The 24,838-nt window shown below is 40.4% G+C and overlaps 2 protein-coding genes across 5 annotated transcripts in view; one reads left to right on the top strand and one right to left on the bottom strand.

Moving 5' to 3' along the window:
- LOC124291388 (hemicentin-2-like) overlaps window positions 1-3,675 on the top strand; it is a 33,217-nt gene extending 29,542 nt beyond the window's left edge. For 2 of the 4 annotated variants that reach the window (XM_046728372.1, XM_046728373.1), the window contains exon 14: window positions 185-3,675. In XM_046728372.1, the coding sequence (XP_046584328.1) occupies window positions 185-386 (202 nt within the window). In that variant the 3' untranslated portion in view covers window positions 387-3,675. The remainder of the gene's footprint in view (window positions 1-184) is intronic. The other 2 variants (XM_046728374.1, XM_046728375.1) reach the window with 2 other exon arrangements.
- Window positions 3,676-4,441: 766 nt separating this feature from the next.
- The window catches only part of LOC124291311 (solute carrier organic anion transporter family member 2A1-like), a 28,807-nt gene continuing 8,410 nt past the window's right edge, over window positions 4,442-24,838 (bottom strand). The window contains exons 10-19 of the mRNA XM_046728283.1: window positions 24,284-24,522; window positions 17,835-18,543; window positions 17,193-17,279; window positions 16,450-16,623; window positions 15,259-15,423; window positions 13,225-13,425; window positions 12,697-12,820; window positions 9,892-10,046; window positions 9,183-9,247; window positions 4,442-5,639 (exon numbers count right to left, since the gene is read on the bottom strand). Of these exons, the coding sequence (XP_046584239.1) occupies window positions 13,274-13,425; window positions 15,259-15,423; window positions 16,450-16,623; window positions 17,193-17,279; window positions 17,835-18,543; window positions 24,284-24,522 (1,526 nt within the window). The 3' untranslated portion in view covers window positions 4,442-5,639; window positions 9,183-9,247; window positions 9,892-10,046; window positions 12,697-12,820; window positions 13,225-13,273. The remainder of the gene's footprint in view (window positions 5,640-9,182; window positions 9,248-9,891; window positions 10,047-12,696; window positions 12,821-13,224; window positions 13,426-15,258; window positions 15,424-16,449; window positions 16,624-17,192; window positions 17,280-17,834; window positions 18,544-24,283; window positions 24,523-24,838) is intronic.

Below are 24,838 nucleotides of genomic sequence, written 5' to 3'. Positions count from 1 at the left end.
TGATGGTCTAGTTCATACAGGGTCTGACCGATGAGCGGACCACCTGAGAAAAAGCACTTACATGTACTTAAACTAGTTGAGTGAGTTGACTTTTACATCGTTCGTAGTAACGTGGCAAGATAAGAGCCATATCTTGAGTCGATGTTAACCCTCATTTCACCTCTCCTATCACTATCTGTTGCAGGCTTGAGGAAGACGATACGTTCACCAAGAAGAAACGACCAGCCAGTAACGCTGCTTACGAGGTCAATGATGATGAGCCTGACTCAACGGATAATTACAGAAATAGAAGAGATCCTAGTGGTAAATATAACGCCGGTTTTTTCAGTGACGACGCCCGTTATCCTAATGCTGGACGATATGCACATCAAGAAAGTCAAGCTTAACATCAAGATCAAGAAACCTTAGCATAGCATTATCTACTGGATACAATGGCATCCATTACGTTCATTTATCGATGGGTGCAGTGTAATTACATCCAATGTGTCTTCAATGATATTCTCTCACCCACCTGACAATGGTACAGAAACAGTCATGCTGGAAACCTTATCTTGGTAGATCCGCCTCCATCATACACCTTGAACTTTATGAGGAGAGTCATACACCAAATCATGACTTAAACGTAGACTAGATTGCCAATCTATCTGGACTAACATGTTAAAGAGGGAATCATTAACAAGATGACACCCGGTGTCATAAGTGTGTAGAATCTCAACAAACATAATGACAAAGACAGGAGTGCGATGATTCAAGTAAAACATACGCGCACAGATTCATCCAGTGTGATTCAAGACTCGATTCATTTATTTAGACGTCTGTGCTTTACAATACGTACTTCCTGAGAAGTAGTCAGGGCCCTTATTCTCGAAGCGTTCGTAGCGCTACGAACTTTTTAAGCCCATTCTTAACACATTGGCTACGATCAAAGTTAAGAATTCTTAGGGCTAGAATAAGGACCCAGGTTCATAGTTGCAGAGTAAAGTGAAAGTGTATTTAAGACACCAGATGTCTGACGACGATAATGTATCAACTCTATTGTTGTAATGAGAGCAGGATATGCTGAACCATTTCCCGAACACCTGGTGTCATCACCGATTTTCAGTGATCGATTCATATAATTTTCATCTCTAAAATGTCTCTTACAACCAATGAAATCTGTTTTGGCTTGTAACTGAGACAAATCGCCATTGTCTGGCGTTGTATTGAATCACATGTATTACCATCTGTAATACGTTTGATCAGGTTTATCAGATATACCTGACTTTCAAACCCGTATATACCCGTATTGGGACGTTGTTATCAGTGGTCAAATTTTGCTTCAATTTTTGGGTTCGTCTGCAATTGATTCTAAGTGTGAAATAATACTCGACAATTCTGGTTATCAACTAACTCATCGTCTAGTACGCTTGTCTACCTTATAGTAGTCATCTTTTATAAACATTAAAAAGCTTACTAAATATATAATCTTACTAGATGTTGTATACAGTCACAGTGCCTATTAACATGCACCTGAAATATGTAACACACTTACAAAATGCAGACTAGCTACTCATTTTGTTTTATCAGATTGCTGATCTCAAGAAACCAACAGGCTATGAAAATTGTATTGAGGCGTTGGAACGGTGATACAAGCTACAGTATTATCTGTGGATTTGAATACATTTGGAAGTTAATAAGTGTCATTCGTTGAAACAGTCCTTTGATCGTTGTATATAATGTATCTTTACCATTTACCATTAACAATCATCGTGTCTATTCATAAGCGGAGATAATTCTGTTTTCAATAATGTGTTCAGTAGAACATATGTCTGTCTCTTTAATATGTCTCGCTAACCATATAGCAAACAAATCACTTCTCCCTGCAAGTCGTGTACGTATCATTTAGCATTTGATTTGTGTATCTACGTGTGTTTGTATGTTGAAAACACGTTTGTTTCATGTCCGTAAGTAAGTCCCTGGAATATAGTATAAATCTACATTCTGGCATTATGCCTATATATAAATCTTCAAGGTTACGTATCTATTATGTTTGTGTAGAGACATATATTTTCTTCGATAGCAATGTCATCCTTTCAATGTATATCCTAATGTGACGACATTCCTTGGTGTGCATGACATTTAACATTTATGGATTGAAGGCTAATTATATAATTCTTCACAAGAAAACGAGTTTTGATTAATGTGTGCTTTGATAAATGACTCGAACGAATCTTCTATAGCTTGCTGTTCGCTTCTAACATGGCCTGGCAACTGTCTTACTGCCTGTTTATCTAGAGAGGCCCCTGCTGCCCCAGCAACCTGCACAGATGGACTAGTGGGTACTCATCGGCACGGTGAAAACTAATACTACTAGTGCAACGGGTACCTCTTGTAGTTGAACAACTAACGGCAGAAAAGCACTACTTACAAGTTCATGTAGTAAAACATAATTCATCAACAAGACATTTACAACTTCTGCAAGTGGGAAAGTGAGTTTTACAAGTGACAATACTCACGGAAACGAACAACCGCCGCTTTGACAAACAACGGCGACTCTCCAACTACAACTTCTACTGTGCCATGAGAGTTTAAACACCAGCCCGTGTATCTGCTGTCATGACTTCACTGCCTCTATATACTGTAACTACTGCATCGCTTAACACCTATTGGAACTAGATCATGCTATACATCAACGGCAAATACCAGGTTCGGTACATCTACCACAAGTGCATCGTTCCGCTCATCTAGTGCAACGGCTTACATCTAGTGTAATGACTTCACGGCTTACATCTAGTGTAATGACTTCACGGCTTACATCTAGTGCAACAACTTCTCGGCTAACGTCTACTGCAACTTGAAGGTGATGTACATCCACAACAGCGATTAAGCTCGTCGCTCCGTTCATCTGCTGCAATTTCTTTACGGATTACACGTGCTGCAACCACTTCCTGGGGACAATCTACTGCAACCACTTCTTGCCGATAATCTACTGCAACCACTTCCTGCGGATAATCTACTGCAACCACTTCATGCCGATAATCTACTGCAACCAATCTACTGCAACCACTTCATGCCGATAATCTACTGCAACCACTTCCTGGGGATAATCTACTGCAACCACTTCATGCCGATAATCTACTGCAACCATTTCCTTGCGATAATATGTTGCAACCACTTCATGCCGATAATATGCTGCAACCACTTCATGCCGATAATCTACTGCAACTAGTATATGCCGTACTGTTACATCTACTTCATGTGTTAAGATTGGTGCTGTAATCAACTATGCAAATTATATCATATTATTGTTTGATTAATCATGACAGGTTGTATCCTTGTTACATAGACCTAGTTCTGTTTCTTGGTTATATGTTTGTATGTATGTATATAATAAATATTTGTACACTGCCATCAGGTTAATTTTGTGCCCTCCGTGTATATTTACTGTTATTTATTACATGTTATCATACACGTGCGAAAGGTGTTAACCTCCAGATGACATCGTAGTGCTGATTGTCTGTTTTAGATGTTTCATTTTCACCAATCATTGTGCAATGCTTCGTAGGCTTAAGGTCAATCAGTATTACTCCGCATGATAGCTTTATTTCCACGATGTGTAAGTTCATTCTCAGACCTTTCTTATCAACTATACTTCCAAACGCGTTATTCAAATAAACCTGATTTGTTACATTTTTATTTGCCCTTTTCTATTTCATTCTCTTCTTTTGTTTTGTTCGGGAGTTTTGGTTTGAATTCATTGCACTTATGCTCCGTTATTGAAGCCCATGAAAAGCACTGAAACATTGCCAGAATAACAGTATCATGGCCGCTTCATTTCCGGATCCGGGTTTGAATTGGCCTTCAGTAACCCATGCTTGTCGTAAGAGGCGACTAACGGGATCGGGTGGTCAGGCTCGCTGACTTGGTTGACAAATGTCATCGTATCTCAATTTCGTAGATCGATGCTCATGCTGTTGTTCACTGGATTGTCTGGTCCAGATTCGATTATTTATAGCTAAGATACATAGCGTTCACTAACATGAACGCTCATGTTAGTGAACGCTATGTATCTTAGCTAGATTATTTACAGACCGCCGCCATAAAACGTAAAACTAAACTCAGTCAATCATACGATCTTGTGTAATATGTTTAACGACAGGAGAATTCAATAGGGTATTATCTTCTGGAACTGTTTGCTGGACATTTGCACTGGAAGTCTCGATTATTGCTAGGACATTTGTTTTGAGACTAATGTCGTCATTATTTTGACTTCGATTCAGAGTTGCCAGATTCAGCTCTAGTCCTGTGTTTGGTGTTATTGTGGCAGATAATCAGAAGTGGATTAGCGAGGGTTTACACCACAGTTTGCAACAGTCTAGTGATGTCAAGGACGGCGTGCCAGGAGTGGCTTCAAACAGTGCATCCATTTTGGGAGTCGAACACGGACCTAAGACTTGTCGGGCAAACGCCTTTACCAATGCCAACCCAAGTCTTTAAAGTTCAACTAATAAGTCCCAATCGTGGCAATATATGTTGATATGATATATGTCTTGCTCGTGCGACCTGTGCTCCATTCAGCCCTGTGTGGATTGTTGGGTGAGTGAGGGGTTTAACCCCAAAGTATTTGCAAATATCATAGTAGTCTGTTTATTAGTACAATATCATATTACATGCAATACACTTAGCAGTCGGGGAAAGATATATCTAGATCCACAGTTACAGACAAAAGCAATTAACACATGACGACACTGCCCGTCCTGATGTCCATGTCCTGTGTAGCGCCTTGCAGTGCCTTAGGGGCCAGGGGTAGCCTAGTGGTTAAGGCGTTCGCTCGTCACGCCGAAAACCCGGGTTCGATCCCCATATGGGCACTATATGTTAAGTCCATTTCTGGTGTCCCCCGCCGTGATATTGCTGGAATATTGCTAAAAGCGGCGTAAAACTAAACTCACTCACTCACTTGCAGTGCCTTAATGCTTTATACGATATTGAAACATTGGGACATCAATCCCAATCAGTAACATATCAACAGAGAGATAGAAATAGAAGCGACAAAACCCTTTCCACCTTCATAAATAATCTCTGCTAAAAGCAGAGTCGATTGTACAATTGTGACTATATCATGAGCATATAATTTGTTTCAGTAGCATCAGAGCTGCATGGAACGTCCTTAATGGCATGCACAATAAAATATCAGCAAGCATAAAAAAAAAGGATTTGGAATGATTAAACCCTAACTTGGGTTGTAATTTGTCTCAAGGCTTATCTCTATGTAAGGGTGAAAGGAAACGACCAGCTATTGCCAGGGCAGTATGACTACTGCGCATGTCAGGGTTGCGTTCCTGAAACAGCGTCATCAGCTGTACGGACAATTATTTTAACTGTTTAAATAATGTTATTGCCCCTGCTGAGCCTGACAGTTGTGGTTCAACAAATCCATACCAGTCACACAGGTCTTTCTTTGTGTCTTAGAACGCAATACGCCAGAACACCCAATAGGGTGGACGTCACCAATAGTCCAACGTTCATTCCCGTCATCTTCAGCCTCCAGTCAACAATATCGTACAATGTACAAGCCCCGGGTTTCCCGTACGAGTTCCTCCAGATAATACAGGTAGTGTCGATAATCTTCCCATAGAGTATCGGGGCCGGAATGAAGGCTGGAAACAAAGCTGATGTTTAAAAACTCGCTAGATAGTGCAGTTGAGGACGAATTTCGTACGTAACAATAGCTTTCCCTTAGACGTGATAGGATCTGTTTCCTGAGATTCAATATTTCAGCCTAATATCCGGTCTGGTTTAATTGACGACAGATAGAAAGTAATAAACGTCCACAAGGCGTGATTTTATGTAGAAAATGCGAAAAAGTGACCCAACTTCACTGAAATGCCACAGCTGTCAACCGAACAACGATAACGGGCGTCCTGGATACACTATAGACACCAGATACCACCAGTGTACATATTGCGTGTGAGGTTTTGCGGGGAGTAGTCATACACGTTATTAATGTGACGTGTGGTTGAACAATTTTATACGTGTGTGCCCCTTACCCAAATCGGTTTTAGCTACCCACCTCGATTCGGGCAACTGCTATGCCAATATCGTTTGCGATATGAATTTTAAATCGTTTGAATATATTTACTTCAAGCGTCTATCGTTTGTGGATTTACAGTAGCCTGGGTGCCATTCCACTAACCGATCTTAGCCCTATGCCAATCGTAAACCCCTAAAATCCCAATCTTAGTGTGACGTTACGATCGGCTTACCGTTCCACTAACCAATCTTACCTAAGTCAATCGTAAAGTTAAGATTCAAAGTCTACGTTGCTCATGACCAACTTAGGATAGCTAAAATCAATCGTAGAGAAACCAAAATGGTGGCTTTCCTATTCTATGTGAAAAATAAGAGCTAGCATTTCACCGTGAGCGTCCCCTAAAATCCCCCATGAAATGAATTTGTATATTTCTGTGATGTAAACAAACACTGCACTGAAGCCTTACAAATGTCAGGCCAGTCTGACCACTGTCGTCATGGGAACACAACCGAGCGAGTCGGTGTAACACATTTGTACAACAATATTGCAACGTCATGGTTAAGAATTGGGACAGCCATGAAGTGAACAATGTTCTGAAGCAAAAAGATACAAATATGTTTGATTTCACTGCGCATATTTGGTGGGGTTTCTAAAGGCAAGCCGCGTATTATTCAAGACCACTGACAGATTCTACATACGTTATAGCCTCGTCACGCCTTGTTTATTGTGATTGACAAGGTTCAGGCACATATTAAAAGCTCTGACACAATTGTCATTTTTAAAGTCCAGACTTAAAACCAGTTCTCCGTATATTACTTATAATCTCGGCTGTAAATATTCTCGTGTAAATTATCTGTACTCAGCGCTTTGAGCATGCCCAAGGATGTGGAATAGGCGCACTATAAATATGCATTTATTATTATTATATTATGCCTGATACCCAGCGTTCACACGCACTTGCACCTGAAACCAAGGTGCTCACTACCCTAATATTTTGCTCTAGGTTTTTTCTCCACGTTTACACTTGGTTGGAAAAATACCCATGTAGGACCTGGTTAGAATAGTGAACTTCAGTAACCCATGCTTGTCGTAAGAGGCCATTAACGGGATCGGGTGGTCAGACTCGCTGACTTGGTTGACACATGTCATCGGTTCCCAAATGCGCAGATCGATGCTCATGCTGTTGATCACTGTATTGTCTGGTCCAGACTCGATTATTTATAGCTAAGATACATAGCGTTCACTAACATGAACGCTCATGTTAGTGAACGCTATGCATCTTAGCTAGATTATTTACAGATCGCCGCCATATAGCTGGACTCACTCACACTCAGTTGGTTCGTAAACTACTTCCATCATTTGCAAGGCTATGCAAAGGGAGATAACTAGTGCCTCGCATTCCTTTATCTCTCTTGAAATATTTCTTGAAAATGAAAACCAAGAACAAACACCATGCAGTCACTGAGATTGTTAATGACTGTGTGGAATATGTCATGTGTGACTGGACCCATGGCAAATTACCCTTTGGCTTGAATATTCAGAGATTAGCTGATCAACATGGTATTTACAACTGTAACCCAGTTGATCCTTCTGCTCCGCCTGTCACACCTCCGTGGCTTCTGCTGAAGCCTGGATTGAATTCTGAACTCAGTTTAATCGTGAATAAGAGAATGGACCAAAACATAATAAAAGTGATAACTCAAGACTTTCTGTCTGAAAATTATACTAATTTCACACATATATACACTGATGCATCGAAAGATCCATCCAATGATCGTACTGCTGGGGCTTTTTGGATACCCAATTTATCGATCGCTAAGGTGTTCAGATTCCCTGATTATCCTTCTGTTTTTGCAACTGAACTTTTGTCCATTTTGCAAGCATTGAGATGGGTAGATGAACGTGACCATGAAGCAATTATCTTTACAGATTCCATAGCAGCAATCAAAGCTATAGAAGCTGGTGCAAATAGATCTAGAGATGACATTGTTCATGAGATATTAAAGCTGGATACATCTTTAAACATGAAGTACATTGCATGCGACATTGTGTGGGCCCCAGCACATGTTGGAATACATGGGAATGAGATTGCAGATAATTTGGCCAAATCCGGGTTACAGTTTCCTGAAGTTGATTTATTTAAATTTCAACCAATCCCTAAAGATTATGAAAATGTTTTATCGAAATCTGTTACAAGGAGTTGGCAACAGTTGTGGGTACAGGTACTACCGGCCGACATATGTACAAACTTAGAACATCACTAAAATCTGGTCATAAAATTCGTCGTCGTAAAAGGCGTGATCAGGTTATTCTTTCACGTCTCAGACTTGGACACTGTGGGCTAAATGCTTACAGGAGTATTATAGATAAAACGGTCTCTTCTAAATGTGGCCATTGCAATTTGGAGACGCCTGAAAACATCGAACATTATCTAATTACATGCTCTGGGCATGACAACATAAGACATAATCTCAGAAGTGCTGTACTTGAGGTTGATGATGTATTTTCATTAGAAACAGTTTTGGGCCCCAATATCATGTATGGGTCTGTGCAACGGGCAGTTTTAGATTTTGTCTCGTCATCTGGAAAATATGATGTAATCTGGACAGGATCTCGAATGGCTTAGACAGATTTAGTTCTGTGGTTTTAAATCATTTTAACACTCTGTCATCTGAACCTTCTGCTTTTTTATTGAATGAGTATTCATGTTTCAGAAATGGAAGTGATTACTCAAGGTTTTTAATCCGTAACACAAAGCAGAGGTTATTCGACATACGTATACATCTATCCAAATTAATAGTGTTGTCGTTTCTTTTATCTTAACTAAACGATTCCTTTTGGCGATGAAATTACCTATGATTGTTTATTAAATCAAGTCAATGTGTTGGGCGCAAATAGGCCTCTTATTGGCCAACGTCGCCCTAAAACTATAAAACCAACCAACCATCCTCTATTATCTCTCGCACGAAAGAGTCTCGATCTAAGCTTGGATCGGATCGTAAGATCGGGACCGGCTACGATCGGCCTAAGATCGGTTAGTGGAACGGGTGTAACTGTTAGCTAAGACGATTGTAAAATTGGCGTAACTTGCTAAGATTGATCTTAGATAAGATCGGTTAGTGGAACGGCACCCTGATTTAAAACTACACTCGCAAAGTAAGTCACATACCAAGGAGCGATAACGAAAGTCCATAGATACTTGTTGCCATTGCCCTATCGCTTTCAGGGACGCTTCTGGAAAAACAGTGACACATATCACAGCTACAAGATGACACAAAGGCGAAATACATACATGACTTAAGAAGGAAGGTGTTTACATTGTCCTACAGGACTGGTAAACATACATGACTTAAGAAGGAAGGTGTTAACATTGTCCTACAGGACTGGTAAACATACATGACTTAAGAAGGAATGTGTTAACATTGTCCTACAGGACTGGTAAAGATACATGACTTAAGAAGGAATGTGTTAACATTGTCCTACAGGACTGGTAAACATACATGACTTAAGAAGGAATGTGTTAACAATAACCGCAGACAAGAAGTCCTCATACAGGACTGGTGTCAAGACAAAAAAGTAACCGCACACAATGGGCTTTGTATTGAAGTCTTCATACTTTCGACTTGGCGGTGGTCTGTAAATAATCGAGTCTGGACCAGACAATCCGGTGATCAACAGCATGCGCATCGGTCTACGCAATTGGGATGCTATGGCATGTGTTCACCAAGTCAGCAAACCTGACCACCCGATCCCGTTAGTCGCATGTTACGACAAGCTTGGATTGGTGAAGACCAGTTCTAGCCCGGACCTCCACATGTCCATTAGAATAAGATGTATACTGATACCTTCATACATATGAACTAAGTTTGTGATTATACCTGATTAAAACAAGATAGCTGGGCACAAGGGAGAATGAACCGACCACTGCATAGAGCAGTGTGAGCGCCATAAAGGGGTAGAGCTTGGTGCAGCCAGAGTCGCACATTCCCAACTCTACTGCCCCGCCTTCCTCGCCAGAACAGCCTCCATATGACTGAAACGACATTAGACTTGCAGTAATGTATAACAGCTTCATAACAACATATACACTGGACTTCAAGTAGGGTTCTACAGTTTCATAACATATACATTGAACTACAGCTTCATAAGAACATATACATTGGACTTTAAGTAGGGTTCTACAGCTTCATAAGAACATATACACTGGACTTCAAGTAGGGTTCTACAGCTTCATAAGAACATATACACTGGACTTCAAGTAGGGTTCTACAGCTTCATAAGAACATATACACTGGACTTCAAGTAGGGTTCTACAGCTTCATAAGAACATATACACTGGACTTCACTTCTACAGACAACATATACACTGGACTTCAAGTAGGGTTCTACAGCTTCATAGTATATACACTGGACTTCTACAGCTTCATAAGCAACATATACACTGGACTTCAAGTAGGGTTCTACAGCTTCATAACAACATATACATTGGACTTCAAGTAGGGTTCTACAGCTTCATAAGAACATATACATGGACTTCAAGTAGGGTTCTACAGCTTCATAAGAACATATACATTGGACTTCAAGTAGGGTTCTCTACAGCTTCATAAGAACATATACACTGGACTTCAAGTAGGGCTTCTACATATACACTTTCATAGGGTTCTAGAACATATACACTGGACTTCAAGTAGGGTTCTACAGCTTCACATATACACTTGGACTTCAAGTAGGGTTCTACAGCTTCATAAGAACATATACAACTTCAAGTAGGGTTCTACAGCTTCATAAGAACATATACACTGGACTTCAAGTAGGGTTCTACAGCTTCATAAGAACATATACACTGGACTTCAAGTAGGGTTCTACAGCTTCATAAGAACATACACTGGACTTCAAGTAGGGTTCTACAGCTTCATAAGAACATATACACTGGACTTCAAGTAGGGTTCTACAGCTTCATAAGAACATATACACTGGACTTCAAGTAGGGTTCTACAGCTTCATAAGAACATATACACTGGACTTCAAGTAGGGTTCTACAGCTTCATAAGAACATATACACTGGACTTCAAGTAGGGTTCTACAGCTTCATAACAACATATACACTGGACTTCAAGTAGGGTTCTACAGCTTCATAAGAACATATACATTGGACTTCAAGTAGGGTTCTACAGCTTCATAAGAACATATACATTGGACTTCAAGTAGGGTTCTACAGCTTCATAAGAACATATACACTGGACTTCAAGTAGGCTTCTACAGCTTCATAAGAACATATACACTGGACTTCAAGTAGGGTTTTACAGCTTCATAAGAACATATACACTGGACTTCAAGTAGGGTTCTACAGCTTCATAACAACACCAGAGGCTTGAAGCAGATGTACAGTAACAAAGGATTTGTGGAAGGGTAATACAGCTTTACACTAAGACATAGTAGGCAGTAGGGAGTCCGGTGTGAAACAGGGTCATACAGCCGTATAACAACACCAGACCTGCAGTTGGGTTGTATAGTTTTATACAAGCACTTGGCTTGCAGTTGGGTTATACATCTTGATAAACATACTTGGCCTGCATAGGGGTAATACATGGTATAACGACGACACGGGGGTACAGTAGGGTCATACAACATAATAACAACACAGGGCTTCCTGAAGGGTAATGCAGCTGTATAAAACACTGGCTTACAGCTGGATAATACCGCTCCAAACAACACTAGGCTTGAAATAGGGTTAATACATCTTAAACCAAACAAGGTCCTGCAGCTGGGTAATGCACTTGGTAACAAAACAAGGAGTACAGTTTGATCGGCATCATTTCAACATTAGTGAGTGAGTGAATGAGTTAGTGAGAGGATGAGTGAGTGAGTGAGTTAGTGAGTTAGTGAGTATGGTTTTCGCCGCTTTACCAATATTCCAGCAACTTACGGCGGTGGACACCAGAATTGGGCTGCACATATGCAGCCATGCGGGGAATCCAGTCAAGGTTCAGCGTGACAAGCGGACACTTTAACCATTAGGCTACCCCATCGCCCCATATTTTAACACTATGTTTGCGAAAAGGTAATACAGCTTCATTTTAAATTGACAGGATTCCAGTCAAGAATGGAATATTACCATCAGCGTATTAGTGATGCCACCGTGCATGTCGTGTTTGAGCGGTATTTGTAACACGACAGCTGTTGCTGGTCGATTTTTGTTTAATTTAGCATCATCGCATGACTGACGCATTGGTCATTCCTACATAACATATACTATTCACACTTTGCTAAGGATCAGATCATTGATTCAACAGAAAACTATTATGTGGGGTCTAATTTGGTTTAAATGTCTAAGCTTATTGTAAGCATGGATCGTAGGTTTTAGTATGTCACTGCATCTTGTGGATCCCATACCTGCTATTGACAGGTGTAGTGTGCTCGCCAATGACTCTCCATGATTTGCAAAATGGTTGATTGGTGCCATGAAAACCATTTTTATGTTACTCATGCATCAAGTGTATAAGGTTAGATTTAAGTGGCTGTTTGCCTAAAGAAGGGTTACCATATTATTATTTATCCAGTTTTAAATGGAGACAATTTCAAATTATAAATCTATGTTTAAGTAAAGTTGGGAATTTGTGTGATCCTTAGCAAAGTGTAAGTAGTATAGATCTTGATCTACAGTACCACTGACAAGTACTCACGCTATCAGTGGAACTGTGGCACCCGGCGTGGCATGGGGAGAAAAATGTGACATCGTTGCGGCAAACCGGAAGGAAGTCTGCACCCTCACTCTGGCAAGCAGTTGAGTTCAGAGTGCCATTTAATCTGGAGACCAGGTGACAATAATTATTCCATCGCGTGGTTAAGTTGTAACTCTCTCATCAACAAAATCCAAATCACTTAAAACAGACAAAGTGAGTTTTACCTGGTTTTACCTCGTCTCCGTCAGCACTCACCAACTTGATGTGTGAGCAAAGCCCTGAGTATTCTTCGTACCGTTTTGACGAAATATTATAACTGAACAAGCCTGGGAATTCTCGCACCGATTAAAGGACACAACACTGCACTAGATCATTCGTGCAACCTATTGGCATGTTCATGTTTCAGATGGATATGAAAGAATCTATTCGTGTACGAAATTATGAATACATATCTGTGCGTGGTTTTGAAGAGTATTTGAACCTAATGTTACTCCACAAAGACAACTAACCAAATCAAAACAAACTTACTTCATGTTTAGCCCAACTATGCGTTTGTTGGGGCATCCCATTGTCATATTTACGCTGTCAGTAATTGTGGACAGCAGCATGGCTCCAGTTGCAAATAAGAGGCACCCTCTGTGATCCATCTTAAAACGAGATACCACAGCCCCACCGAGAAAGCACCTAGCACCCAACTCCAATTTCCACTTAGCAGCATCACTCCTATACCTGACAATGCCAACGTTTTAAATTACATCAATACAAAGGATAGCGAGACCATTCGATCCACTCAAGACGGGAATTGTTCGGATAGTTCAGATTGAATGAAAGCAATTTAACGACACAGTCAGCAATAGTCCAGGTATTTCACTCTTGTGAGGAAATAATGACTGCGCAAGAGACATGGTGATGGAAGCATATGTTGTTTGATATTACTGACAGCGAGTACAGTGTGACTGTTCTTCAGATGAATTTGCTCCAACATATACAGTCTGCAATGTTAACAACAGAAACGACATTTCAAATCCACATGGAATCTCTGCTAAAAGCAGGGTCGATTGTACAATTCCGTGTTTGTGTTTGTTGGACGCGGCATTCAGTAGTATATTACAGCTGTACGACGCAGTATGGAAACAATCGAGTCTGGACCAGACAATCCGGACTGCACAAGATAAGATACGATACAATTTTTCATGACCTTTAGTAAGCAGTACATACAGCAATTTATTTCTATCAACGTAATCAAAAGCTTTTTTAAAATCGATAAAAGCACAATAAAATGTACCTTTTGGCTTACATAAATATTTTGAACACAATGCTTGTCATATGAATAGATCATCAACTGTTGAGTAATTTTGGCGGAAACCAGCTTGGCATTCTGATAAAAGATCATTTACATCTAACCAATTCTTAGGCGCTTTTCTGTAACAATAGTGAACAATTTACCTGTAACATTCAGAATAGAAATACCTCTATAATCGTTGGGGTCACCTCGTTTACCTGACTTAAACAAAGGCAAAATCATATCTACATTCCATGATTTTGGAAAATAGCCAGTATTTAAGATTCTATTGAAAAGAATTTTCAAATAAGGTACAATACAATTTCCCGACATCTTAAAAATTCAGGGGGTACTCCATCCTCACCTGCAGATTTACCACTTTTTAAAACTTTTTAGAGCATCTACTATTTCTCTGTCGGTTATTTCACCTGACACAAGATCATCCGTGAAAGGCAAATCATTACAATCCTCACAAGAATGTGAATTAATATACTGGGAAAAAGAACAATCAAAATCGTTTACATCAAAATTTTCAACTTTCGGATTTAACCAATTATTGAAATAATACAGTTACGTCTCACCGGAAATGGGTGGGGAAGTGTGCCAATTGCGCCAAGTACTCCAGTCAAAGATGACACAAAACAAAAGACAGTAATAATGTCATATTGTTATAAAAGTGGTCATGGTTATAAGACAGAAGTCATAGTGTTATAGTGCCAATTGCGCTTGGTTATAAGACAGAAATAATGTCATATGTTATAGAAGTCTTGGTTATAAGACAGTCAAAGTCATGGTTATGACAGAAATAATGTCAAGTGTTAAGAAGTCTTGGTTATAAGACAGAAATAATGTCATAGACAAAAAGACAGTAATAATGTCATATTGTTTGAAAGTTTTGGTTATAGGTTTGCAAGCCCAGACAGCACAGTCCAGATGACACCTAAAATGCAATCCACAGATTGAGATGGGTTGTTACCACCTCCACAGTGCAGGTAGAACGATTTTCTGGTTTTCTGGCTCCCTCACACCCTTGTAATGTGACAACATAGCCCCAAGGGATTGGCTGAACACTGTTGCTATGTAACCAATGGCACCTGTGACTTGAGTCCCTAAACCTAGCATATAATTTGTAAAAGGCAGAATATTGGGTTACTTGGCAAGGGACGGGGGCAAAATATCAAGTCTTTACAGTGTAAATCATGTACACATGTAAAAATGTCTATACCTAAACTGTGAAGCACAACGACGTAAAACATAGATCACACACAAACTGTACAGACCTATAAACATGCTTGATTGCCAGATTGGAACACTGAAGACGTGTTCCATGTACTTGGACCCAAAGACGATGAGGCCGAGTGCCCGTATGTTCAGTCCGACCATTGCCAGCAAGGTAAACAGGTAGACTGGATTTCTCAGCACTCGAAACACAGACTTAGGGACGTCTGAGAAAGGAGGAGTACATATATGGAACTTTATATGAAGGTGGGGATAGTTATGTGATGGTACATCGCGACCTCATAGGTGTTTTTGTGTAATGTGAGGTTGCGACAACGATGTCATCTCTTGGACGACGTCACGTCACAACAAAATGATGTCAAACGAGATGTGACTACGTACTTGTATAAGAGTGAGTGAGTGAATTGTGTTTTCCGCCATTTTTAGCAATATTCCAGCAATACCACGGCGGGGAACACCTGAAATGGGCTTCAGATATTGTATCCATGTGGGGAATCGAACCCGGCCGAGCAAACGCTTTTACCACTGGGCTACCACACCGCCCAACGTGTATATGAAACACATGCCAACAAACGTGATATATCTTATAAAGCTATAATTTGACATAGATTGACATTCAGATTCAAATGTTAAAAACAGGCGAGGCTGGGGTAGCGGAGACGATGACCCAAGTCTGGTCGTCCAAAATGCACACAAGTAGATGCTGTTCATAATAAGGTTGTGCTTGACCTATGTATTACAATCCATCATATTTGTCATACTATTGGGGTCAGTGTTGTGTCAACAGAGTTAATCACTCCAAATTAGACGCGTAGCAAGTCAATATTTTCGTGTAAGCCCGATAGGTTGCAAAGCTTTATATTAGATAGTATTGAGAGCTTGCCGAACCTTTTTAGCAACAATCATGTGTAAGCTCGGGCTTTTTTTCACAATGGTAGCTACGCCCCTGTTGAGCCTGCTTCGACAATATATCAGTGTGTGGTATCAAAGTTAACATCAGCTGGTGACACAGTCAATATGCATAAGAATTAGAAGCGATAAAACCCTCTCCACGTCCATAAGAAATCCTGCCAAAAGCAGAGTCGATGGCACAGTTGTGACGAAATCATGAGTATATTATAATTAATGTAAGTATTAACGAAAACGTGATCCGATGGTGAAAAACAATGCCCTCACAGTTATCTTTGTTTGTGCAAATTCTCTCAAACAATTATGACTTCCCATACACATACCCTTAACCTTCATCCAAAACGTCTGCTCCTCTGTCGGGGCCAGGGGTCGACTATTCTGTTGTTTAGGGTAGATGAACAACGGGACCGCAAGGGCAACGGAAATCACCCCCAGCACCAAGAAGCCAAGCCACCAAGCACCGATCCATCGTGGGTCGCGTCTCGTTAGCGTTGTGTCTATGATTAAAGTGGGATAATAGTAAGATGTAACAATACAAACACGAACATGCTCTATGGTCATTCTTGATGATGGCAAAGATAAATGTAAGACACAACGCTATCCTATATTTTTCGAAAAGGTGAGACCGGGTCATCGTGTCAACCGGAAAGCTAATCCCTGCCAGCAATGGTCACCCGAAGACGATACAGTGGATCCAGGCTTCCGTAGAGAATCTCTGGAATACTTTTCACGGCCGTGAGAATCATTCGGTACCACACAGCATTTCTCAAATATAAGTTTGTGAGTGAATGTTGTTTTAAATCACAACGGTAATATATCAGCTTTACAGTGGTCTGTAAATAATCAAATATTGGCAATATCGATACTATTGATAATATGAGCACCAATCCATGCTGGTGGAACTACGACGGTAAAGTCAGCCAGGACACGCCTTTCAACAACTCTAAAGTCATTTGATACGGAAGTTTTTAAAGCATTGGAGGTATTATGTTATATTAACTGCCTATGGTTCTCTTCGGGATCTACTCTGAAAAACGTAGTCACTGTTCACATGTTAAGCACTTACCGCTCAAGTCGACTGGTATAGCAGAGAAGATCCCACCCATTACAAATGCAACAGCCAGACCGAAGACTCCCAGAGTCAGGACTGAACCTTAAACATAAACACTGACATGCTCAATTAGACGCGAACAGAAACGGATACACTCTGAGGCGGACTGCTCCATCGTTTGATACCTTCTGCTTGTTTTAAGTATAACAATAAACGCTGTATGGAAAACTGGAGCATTGACACTGTGGTCTTTGAGTGAGAAATACTTGCGGGTCACCAAAAGAGTTGTTTGAAAGACTCAAATCAGATTTGTAGGGACTCCACAGTCAGACATGGACTCGTTCCCACTGTCATCATCAAGTTGACAGGTGATGTCAGTGAGTGAGTTTTACGCTGCTTTTAGCAATATTCCAGCAATATCATGGTGGGGGGACACCAGAAATGGGCTTCACACATTGTACCCGGGTTTTCGGTCTGACGAGCGAACGCCTTAACCCCTCGGCTACTCAACCGCCCAGGTAACGTGGTAACGTATCAGTTATTTTATTGAAAACAAATAATTATTTGAAAAAGGAAGCGTTAACTATTTATATGTGTTCTCGTCGCTATATGCCTGCCATATACATAATGATCGTGGACCACTTATCATCGTCTTACCTAACAATACGCTCGTGTGTCGTTTCTGGATAACGTTGTTGTCAATGTACTCGGTGACTAGAGGCGTTCTGGGAGCTTTCACCGCACCCTGGACCAACAAGCACACAGCGAACAACGCTATTGACCAGGACTTGCTTGCCCTCCACCCACGGCCGTCATCATCACATGGTATCCTTCCACGGAGGTTTCGACCTTGACTTGTACACAGGTGGAACTGTTCCGAACTGATGTTCCTCAGCTCTGACGTCCTAGGCAAAACTGCAGGATTAAGGAAATGGGGAATACTGCATAGGAAGCTTGCACAACCGTACACAATAGTGCATACACCAAGGACACGTGGAATATGACTGGTACGGAGGACGTGACTGCTAAACAGTATGGTTGTCAAGAAGCCGATGTCGTTACAGCTCATAATGACTCCGCTGGTGGTGCTGTCGATGTTCAACACCTTCTCAATGGTTGGAACCTGGGATGCTATGTATACAGTAACGGTCTGTAAGCAAAGGGAAGCAGCGCCTGCAAAGAAGGTGAATGAGCCAAGTCCCGTTATTCTGCGGCGCCAATTTGGCGTCTCCTGCGTAATAGGCAAATTTACGTTAAGTCCAATCGGGTCTTCTTTGTTATCGGCATTAACAACAGATAACAACGACAATGATGTCCCGACAACTTCTGTCGACATGGCTGAGATGCGCGATATACAGCTGAATGTGTGTTCGTATCAACTGAGTCAACTTTATAACATGAATCTGCGACCCGCTGGCGATATCTACTGAATCTGCGACTCTCCGGATCTAGGCACTGAATCTGCGACTCTCCGGATCTATGCACTGAATCTGCGAATTTCCGGATCTGCGACTCTCCGGATCTATGCACTGAATCTGCAACTCTCCGGATCTATGCACTGAATCTGCGACTCTCCGGATCTATGCACTGAATCTGCGACTCTCCGGATCTATGCACTGAATCTGCTACTCTATGCAATCTACTCGACCGGGCAATATGTAAACAACCAGTAGTTTTTGTTATCCAATAAACAGTTCTGATGAAATTTCCAATTGTTCTCTTGTTAATATTGTTATGTTATAGCCAGCTATATGCATTGTATTAATATTGGATTATTGTAAATAACGCATTGTACGTACATATTAAACATTTTTTAATTAATATGAACACATTTAAGTAAATATTTCTTTTATGAACACTGTCCTGAAGCCTTTCGTTGTTAATTATATTTGGTGATTATTATTTCAGATCAGGTTACATAAACACATGAGCTTAAATTAAACCTGAATCCAATAGCAATGTTTTTACAATTATGGTCCAAACAGGGTATCCTGTAATACTGGAATGCATCAAAATAGTCACCAAAATGTAAAGCACGTACTTCACACACTATCTCAAAAGCTATGGCTCTTCTGTTTACGAGGGTGAGTCACAGACTGCATTATACGACTGACAACTGTGTAGTGGACAGTTCCCGACCAATTGCTTTAAAGGACATACCGGGGTTATGCATGACAAACATTTGCCATCTCAGGGCATCTGATAATCTTCTTCGTACCAAATAGCAGAAAAATGATTAAATTAAATGCCGACGTCTGGCACATGCACAAACTGCTTCTGGGCATGCTCCACAGTGTGTGTTTGGGAGACACGTTCCACTTTACACTTGCAATAGTTTCCTTAATGAACATCATTATCATACGTACAGTCTTACACAAGCTGAACTTGAACATAGTTATGTTGCTCGGCAACCTATTAAGGGCTGCTTCACGTCTTCCCAGGTCATTAAAAAACTCTTTCACACTGGCCTCTCCTCTGAAAAAATCTCAATGTCATCCATGTGAAAGAGTTGAGTAATGTGCTTGGGGATATGTGCTGTGGAGGGCAAGGATGTTAATCCTCCTCTTTATTGAGCAGAAAACTCAACTTAAAGGCAAACAAAAAAACAATTTTTTGATTAATATTATCATGGTTGACAGATAAAATAAATCAAATGCAGCAGAGAGGGGTCGGGTTGTCCTGGCAAAGTCAGGCTGATAAGGCTCGCCATCAGCTCATAAACCCTTGACACGCTGCTAGGTCGAACCCACCAAGATCTTTCCGGAGAATATGCATTCGTGACCAACTCGTGTTATTCCTGGACAAGCCGAATAGCGACTGGTGGCCCTATATGGAAAGATTTCATATTGGCGTAGGAACATCAGAGCTACTTCAAACAGGAACGATAACTCTATTCCTGTTTGATTGCAATGGTACTTAATATGGCCGAAGTACTCAAACATTGTATTGCTGTTTTTGTTTTTGCTTATTTATTTTAAAGAATTGAACCTCCTTGATACATCTAAGGAAAGAGAAAAACATATTTGTAAAAGACATCTTCTTTTTCCAATTATAATTCTGAAAAGGGTTTAATAATTACGAATAGGGATTTGTTTATTGAATATGCAAATACCATTTATTAAGAAAACCCAGCTATATTAAATCCCAAAGCAGAAACTCAATAATGACTTTAAAATATTTCTTCAACTGAACATACGTGTAACCTTGCTGTCATACCCCAAGTGGAATTTTAAATGAATTCGCTGAAAAATATATGAATGACCAAAATAGGTCAGACTAAAATATTCACAGAGATGTGAAATATATGCCCAAGGTTAAAGAGTAAAGTTGATTAGATACACCCAGATATCATATTATTGTTTTGAAACTCGTAGCGATTTATAACTACATTTCCTAGAACTGTTGGAAGCGCACGTACAATCACCACAGCAAGCCCGCAAGATCGTCAGAAATACACTCAGTTGGACCCTTGAGAGCCGTTATGTCAACAAACGCACGTTCGTGTATTTGAATCTCTCACTGTCAATCACGTTTCTTGTCAAAAACTTCACATTAGACAGCACACTTCAGTTAGCTACGTTCTTAGTACTTTCAATATGACGATATATATTTTTCATGATTTTTTAAACAATAACATAATGCGATAAACGATTTAAGTAGTCGGGGTTATTTTTATCAAAGCACCGCAACCGTTACGCGCGTTGTGATTGGTTTGTCGTATCTTCGCACATAACAAGCATCGATAGGGGGACGAGTCTCCTTGGAGGTTACGGAAAAGGGCGAGTGGTGACGAATGGAGAATATGGAGACTCCTTAACACTACGGCCAGAAGTGTCAGAAGGGCTGTGCTCCAGGTGAAGACCCCGGGCACTCTCCTGATCGGCGCCAAGAGGCTACAAAGTGGCATAGTTTTGGTATAATCAACTGTGTCAAGCTCACACAACAGCACGACTTGCGTGGTGTAATTGCATCATGGCGGTGGGTTCACTTTTCCGATGAGAGTCATTTCTTATTGCAGATGGTGAATGGTCGTACACGTGTCTGGAAACAAAGGAACACAACTATGGTTCCCTGCAACATCCAGAAGACGCTTCCTTCTGGGGACGGTCAATCATAGTATGGGGATGCATTTCCCTGGGTTTGCAAGATGGACTTCTTTACCATTCGTGGTAACGTTAATGGACCTTGGTATCAACAGGAGATTTTCTAGCCAGAAGACCCATCTTATGATGACAAACAAAGGCCTCAAAGAGCACGCGCTGTCACCCAGGTCTTGCAACAGAATACCATTGAGACCATCCCTTGATCAGCCATCAGTCCAGATCTCAATCCCATTGAGCATCTGTGGGACATTTTAGGCCGTCATGTTCGACAGAGAGACCCACCTGCCCAGACTTCCTCAGAATCAAATTAGGCAATTGATCCAAGGCGTATTGAATCAGTTGTTCGTGTACAAGGTGGTTACACAATATACTCATCGAAAGTCAGTATTTGAACTTGCAAGACATTATTCTCAAATTCAGTGAACAAGATGTGTGCATGGTACTGAAGTTAAGTCTGTGAAAGAAAACTGAACTACGTGATGTTTTCGCATTAAATGACATCATTTCCAAATCTGTTCCTGCTTCAAATATACCAGATTATGTCATAGTAATCATGGTTATGTTTCTACTCAACCCTTTTCGTGTTACTACAAAATTCATATGGTATTGAAATCTTTATTAAACTATTAAACTGACACAGTTTATGCATCAGTTAATTAAAATTGATCAGTCTGACCTTAATGAATGTCCATATGTATATTATAAATATACCTTACGAATACTGTTTACTGGGTAATAAATTAAAGTGATGTTTTAAGCTCCGTCGTCACCTCTTACTCGTGTATTATGCAAGCACAACAATCTACTAGTAAGCAGGAAGTAGGTTCATTGCTTAATGGGATTTATCTTATAGTGTTTGTCGTGTGGCAAGTTTATTCAACCTGGACCAGTGTAGCAAGTATACTACATTCTTACTGTTGACATTCCATGGGCGGATCCAAGTTGTATGTCTGTGTATTTCAGGAATCTCCCCCTTCGCTAAACACCCCCACCCCCCTAAACTTCCTGGATCCGTCTTTACATTCAGTATACAATTCAGACAATGCTGCGCTATATTCATCCTCGATAATCTCCAAATCTCCAGGGTAAACGTTCCGAGAAATCTCAACCAAACCCTGGATGCATTTACGGCTCGAGCCGATGATTTTATTACCTCCTTTGGTTGGCATTTTATCCAACCAATCACAACTCACTTTCACTTTTTAAATTACCTAACCGATTAAACTTGGCAACACAATAATATATTGTTGCAGAGGTACTCTAAAAGAGGTAGAAGGCGTTCTTGCATATATTTTTTAAAGATTTCAGACCAGTCGATATGTCTGTATGCAGCCCCAGCAACACACAGCAAATCGAGGATGCGCTATATTTCGACTTGTGTTATATTTAGACTGAAAACTCTGGAAGGCAATACAAAGTATCACTATACAATGGAACGTTCCATGATAATCTAGAACTTAGAATTATACGGATAGTTCCAGAACAGTTACACAACATGTTAGGGACGTGCCTTTGCCCCGGTCATCAACACATTACATTGCATTGCATCATGTTACAAGAAGACAACAGTTGTGTGAAGATCACTTTCCGCCTTAGACACCAAGCCTAGGCAACGAGGTTAATATCATCAACATTGACAGTATTGCTTTTACACCGTTTTGATATTGTATTACCATTGTATATATTTCTACTGCCATTGTTATTACTAAACAATGGTATGTGATTTGTATTGATTTGTAAACTTAGTTAATATTGGAGTACAAATGAAAATATATTACATTTCTTTGTTGCTTCATTAACTGACTGATTGTCGATTTACTAATTGTTTCAAAACTGTGATAAACTAAATTTAGGTCGTTTTCCCTGAAGATGAACTTTTATGTTTGAGTCACGGGTTATTAATTTTTGTTTGAAGTCTTTGTTCTGTGACAAAGGTTGGACCATTTATGGCACAAGGGTAATTTCTGTTTCATGGTACTTCAAGAATATATGGAAAAATAAGCATTTTTCTATGTTTCCACACAGGAAGATGTCACATTGATTTTCTCGCTAATTTGAAGAAAGATTTATACAACATGTTTAGCTCAGCATCTGATGAAGGCCTCGTAAGGTGTCTTTCATATGTATCTGACGGGTCCCACCGGTGAAACACTATTCGACAGAGGTTATGGCGTTCTCCGTATCGTACAACGGACTTAGTTATAGTATTATTCTGGACATTGTTTGTCATTGCTTCTATTTCTCAAAGACTCTAATAAGCAAGCTTTATCATTATTTGAGACACCCTCTGCTGGGATCCTATCAATACGATTATCATGAATACACATCTCCTGTAGTGTAGTGGTCACGTATATATTAATATTTCGGTTTATTACTTACAAACATTTCAACTAAAGGCACGGTGTCACTAACAAATCGAACCCGGCAACAGATGGGATTATTCAGCAAAATTGCAATCTAGTCGGAGAACACGATGCATCCAATTATTAATCAATGCATATTCCGATGTTATGACTATAACAGAAAACAGACATTAATGGAAACAGGGATTCAGTAGGAAATAATTCTGTTCAAAGTTTATCACAGTGTTGTCACCTGAAATACAGCAATAGTTGGGAGTTGGTGTGTAGGTGGATATGGATACTGACACTCAGACAGAGTTATGTGCTCAGATGCTAGGAACCGAACGGTCCTTCAAATACATAGGATAAGAAGTATCGAGTACGACGTCTATTGGTATAACGTGAACCACCGACCTTCCTAGCCGATACACCATCCTCTTGACCACGGCCCCAGACGGAGGAGAAGTTGTCATTTAATACTATCTGTTGCAAATATAGACCCTATTGATCCCACTATATTTGAAACACTATGAATTGGTTTTCACCGTATGCTGAAATACATCACACTGAAACGTTCTGAATGATATGATCTCATCCTGAAACCTTGCTAATTGTTCTTAACTGAAACCACTTGGGCGTGCTATATTTCAGATGTAGCTGCCTCTGGCGCGAGTTTCTTTGACTTTTCTGGTTTATTATTCCTCCACTTCAGAAGGAACAGTGCCATGACACTCAACACAGCAGTCACTGCGTTGCCACATACATTCATTCCTGTAATCTTCAATCGTAGATCCACAAGGTCGTACAGTGCACATGATCCCCGTGCGCCACATGCGTAGTTCCAGACAATACAGGTGGTGTCGATAATCTTCCCATACACAATAGGAACTGGAAGGTATACTGAAACCGAAACCATAGACACGTGTGACACACTTGTCTGTTAACAACACGCTCATATGGTGAATTTACTAGGGCTGTGCAATATTACCGGTAAACCGGTATATACCGGTACAGTATCTCGCGATACGATTATCGCGATATGGTTCAGATTCTGCAATTTATTGGGTCATCCAGAGTTAGCTCCCTTTGAATTATCTGCCCTTGCCCTCCACGGCAACAAAATGTGCTCTAAAAGTGCCGGATATACTTTATTTCAGTTGGTTTCATGTAACATTTCACAAGTTGTCGTGTCTTTATAAGTTGCTCAAAAGTGCCA

This window comes from Haliotis rubra, unplaced genomic scaffold (assembly GCF_003918875.1).
Source record: "Haliotis rubra isolate DU_JTF1 unplaced genomic scaffold, ASM391887v1 Scf49, whole genome shotgun sequence".
NCBI lineage: Eukaryota > Metazoa > Mollusca > Gastropoda > Lepetellida > Haliotidae > Haliotis > Haliotis rubra.
This window is presented reverse-complemented; position numbering and strand designations above follow the sequence as displayed.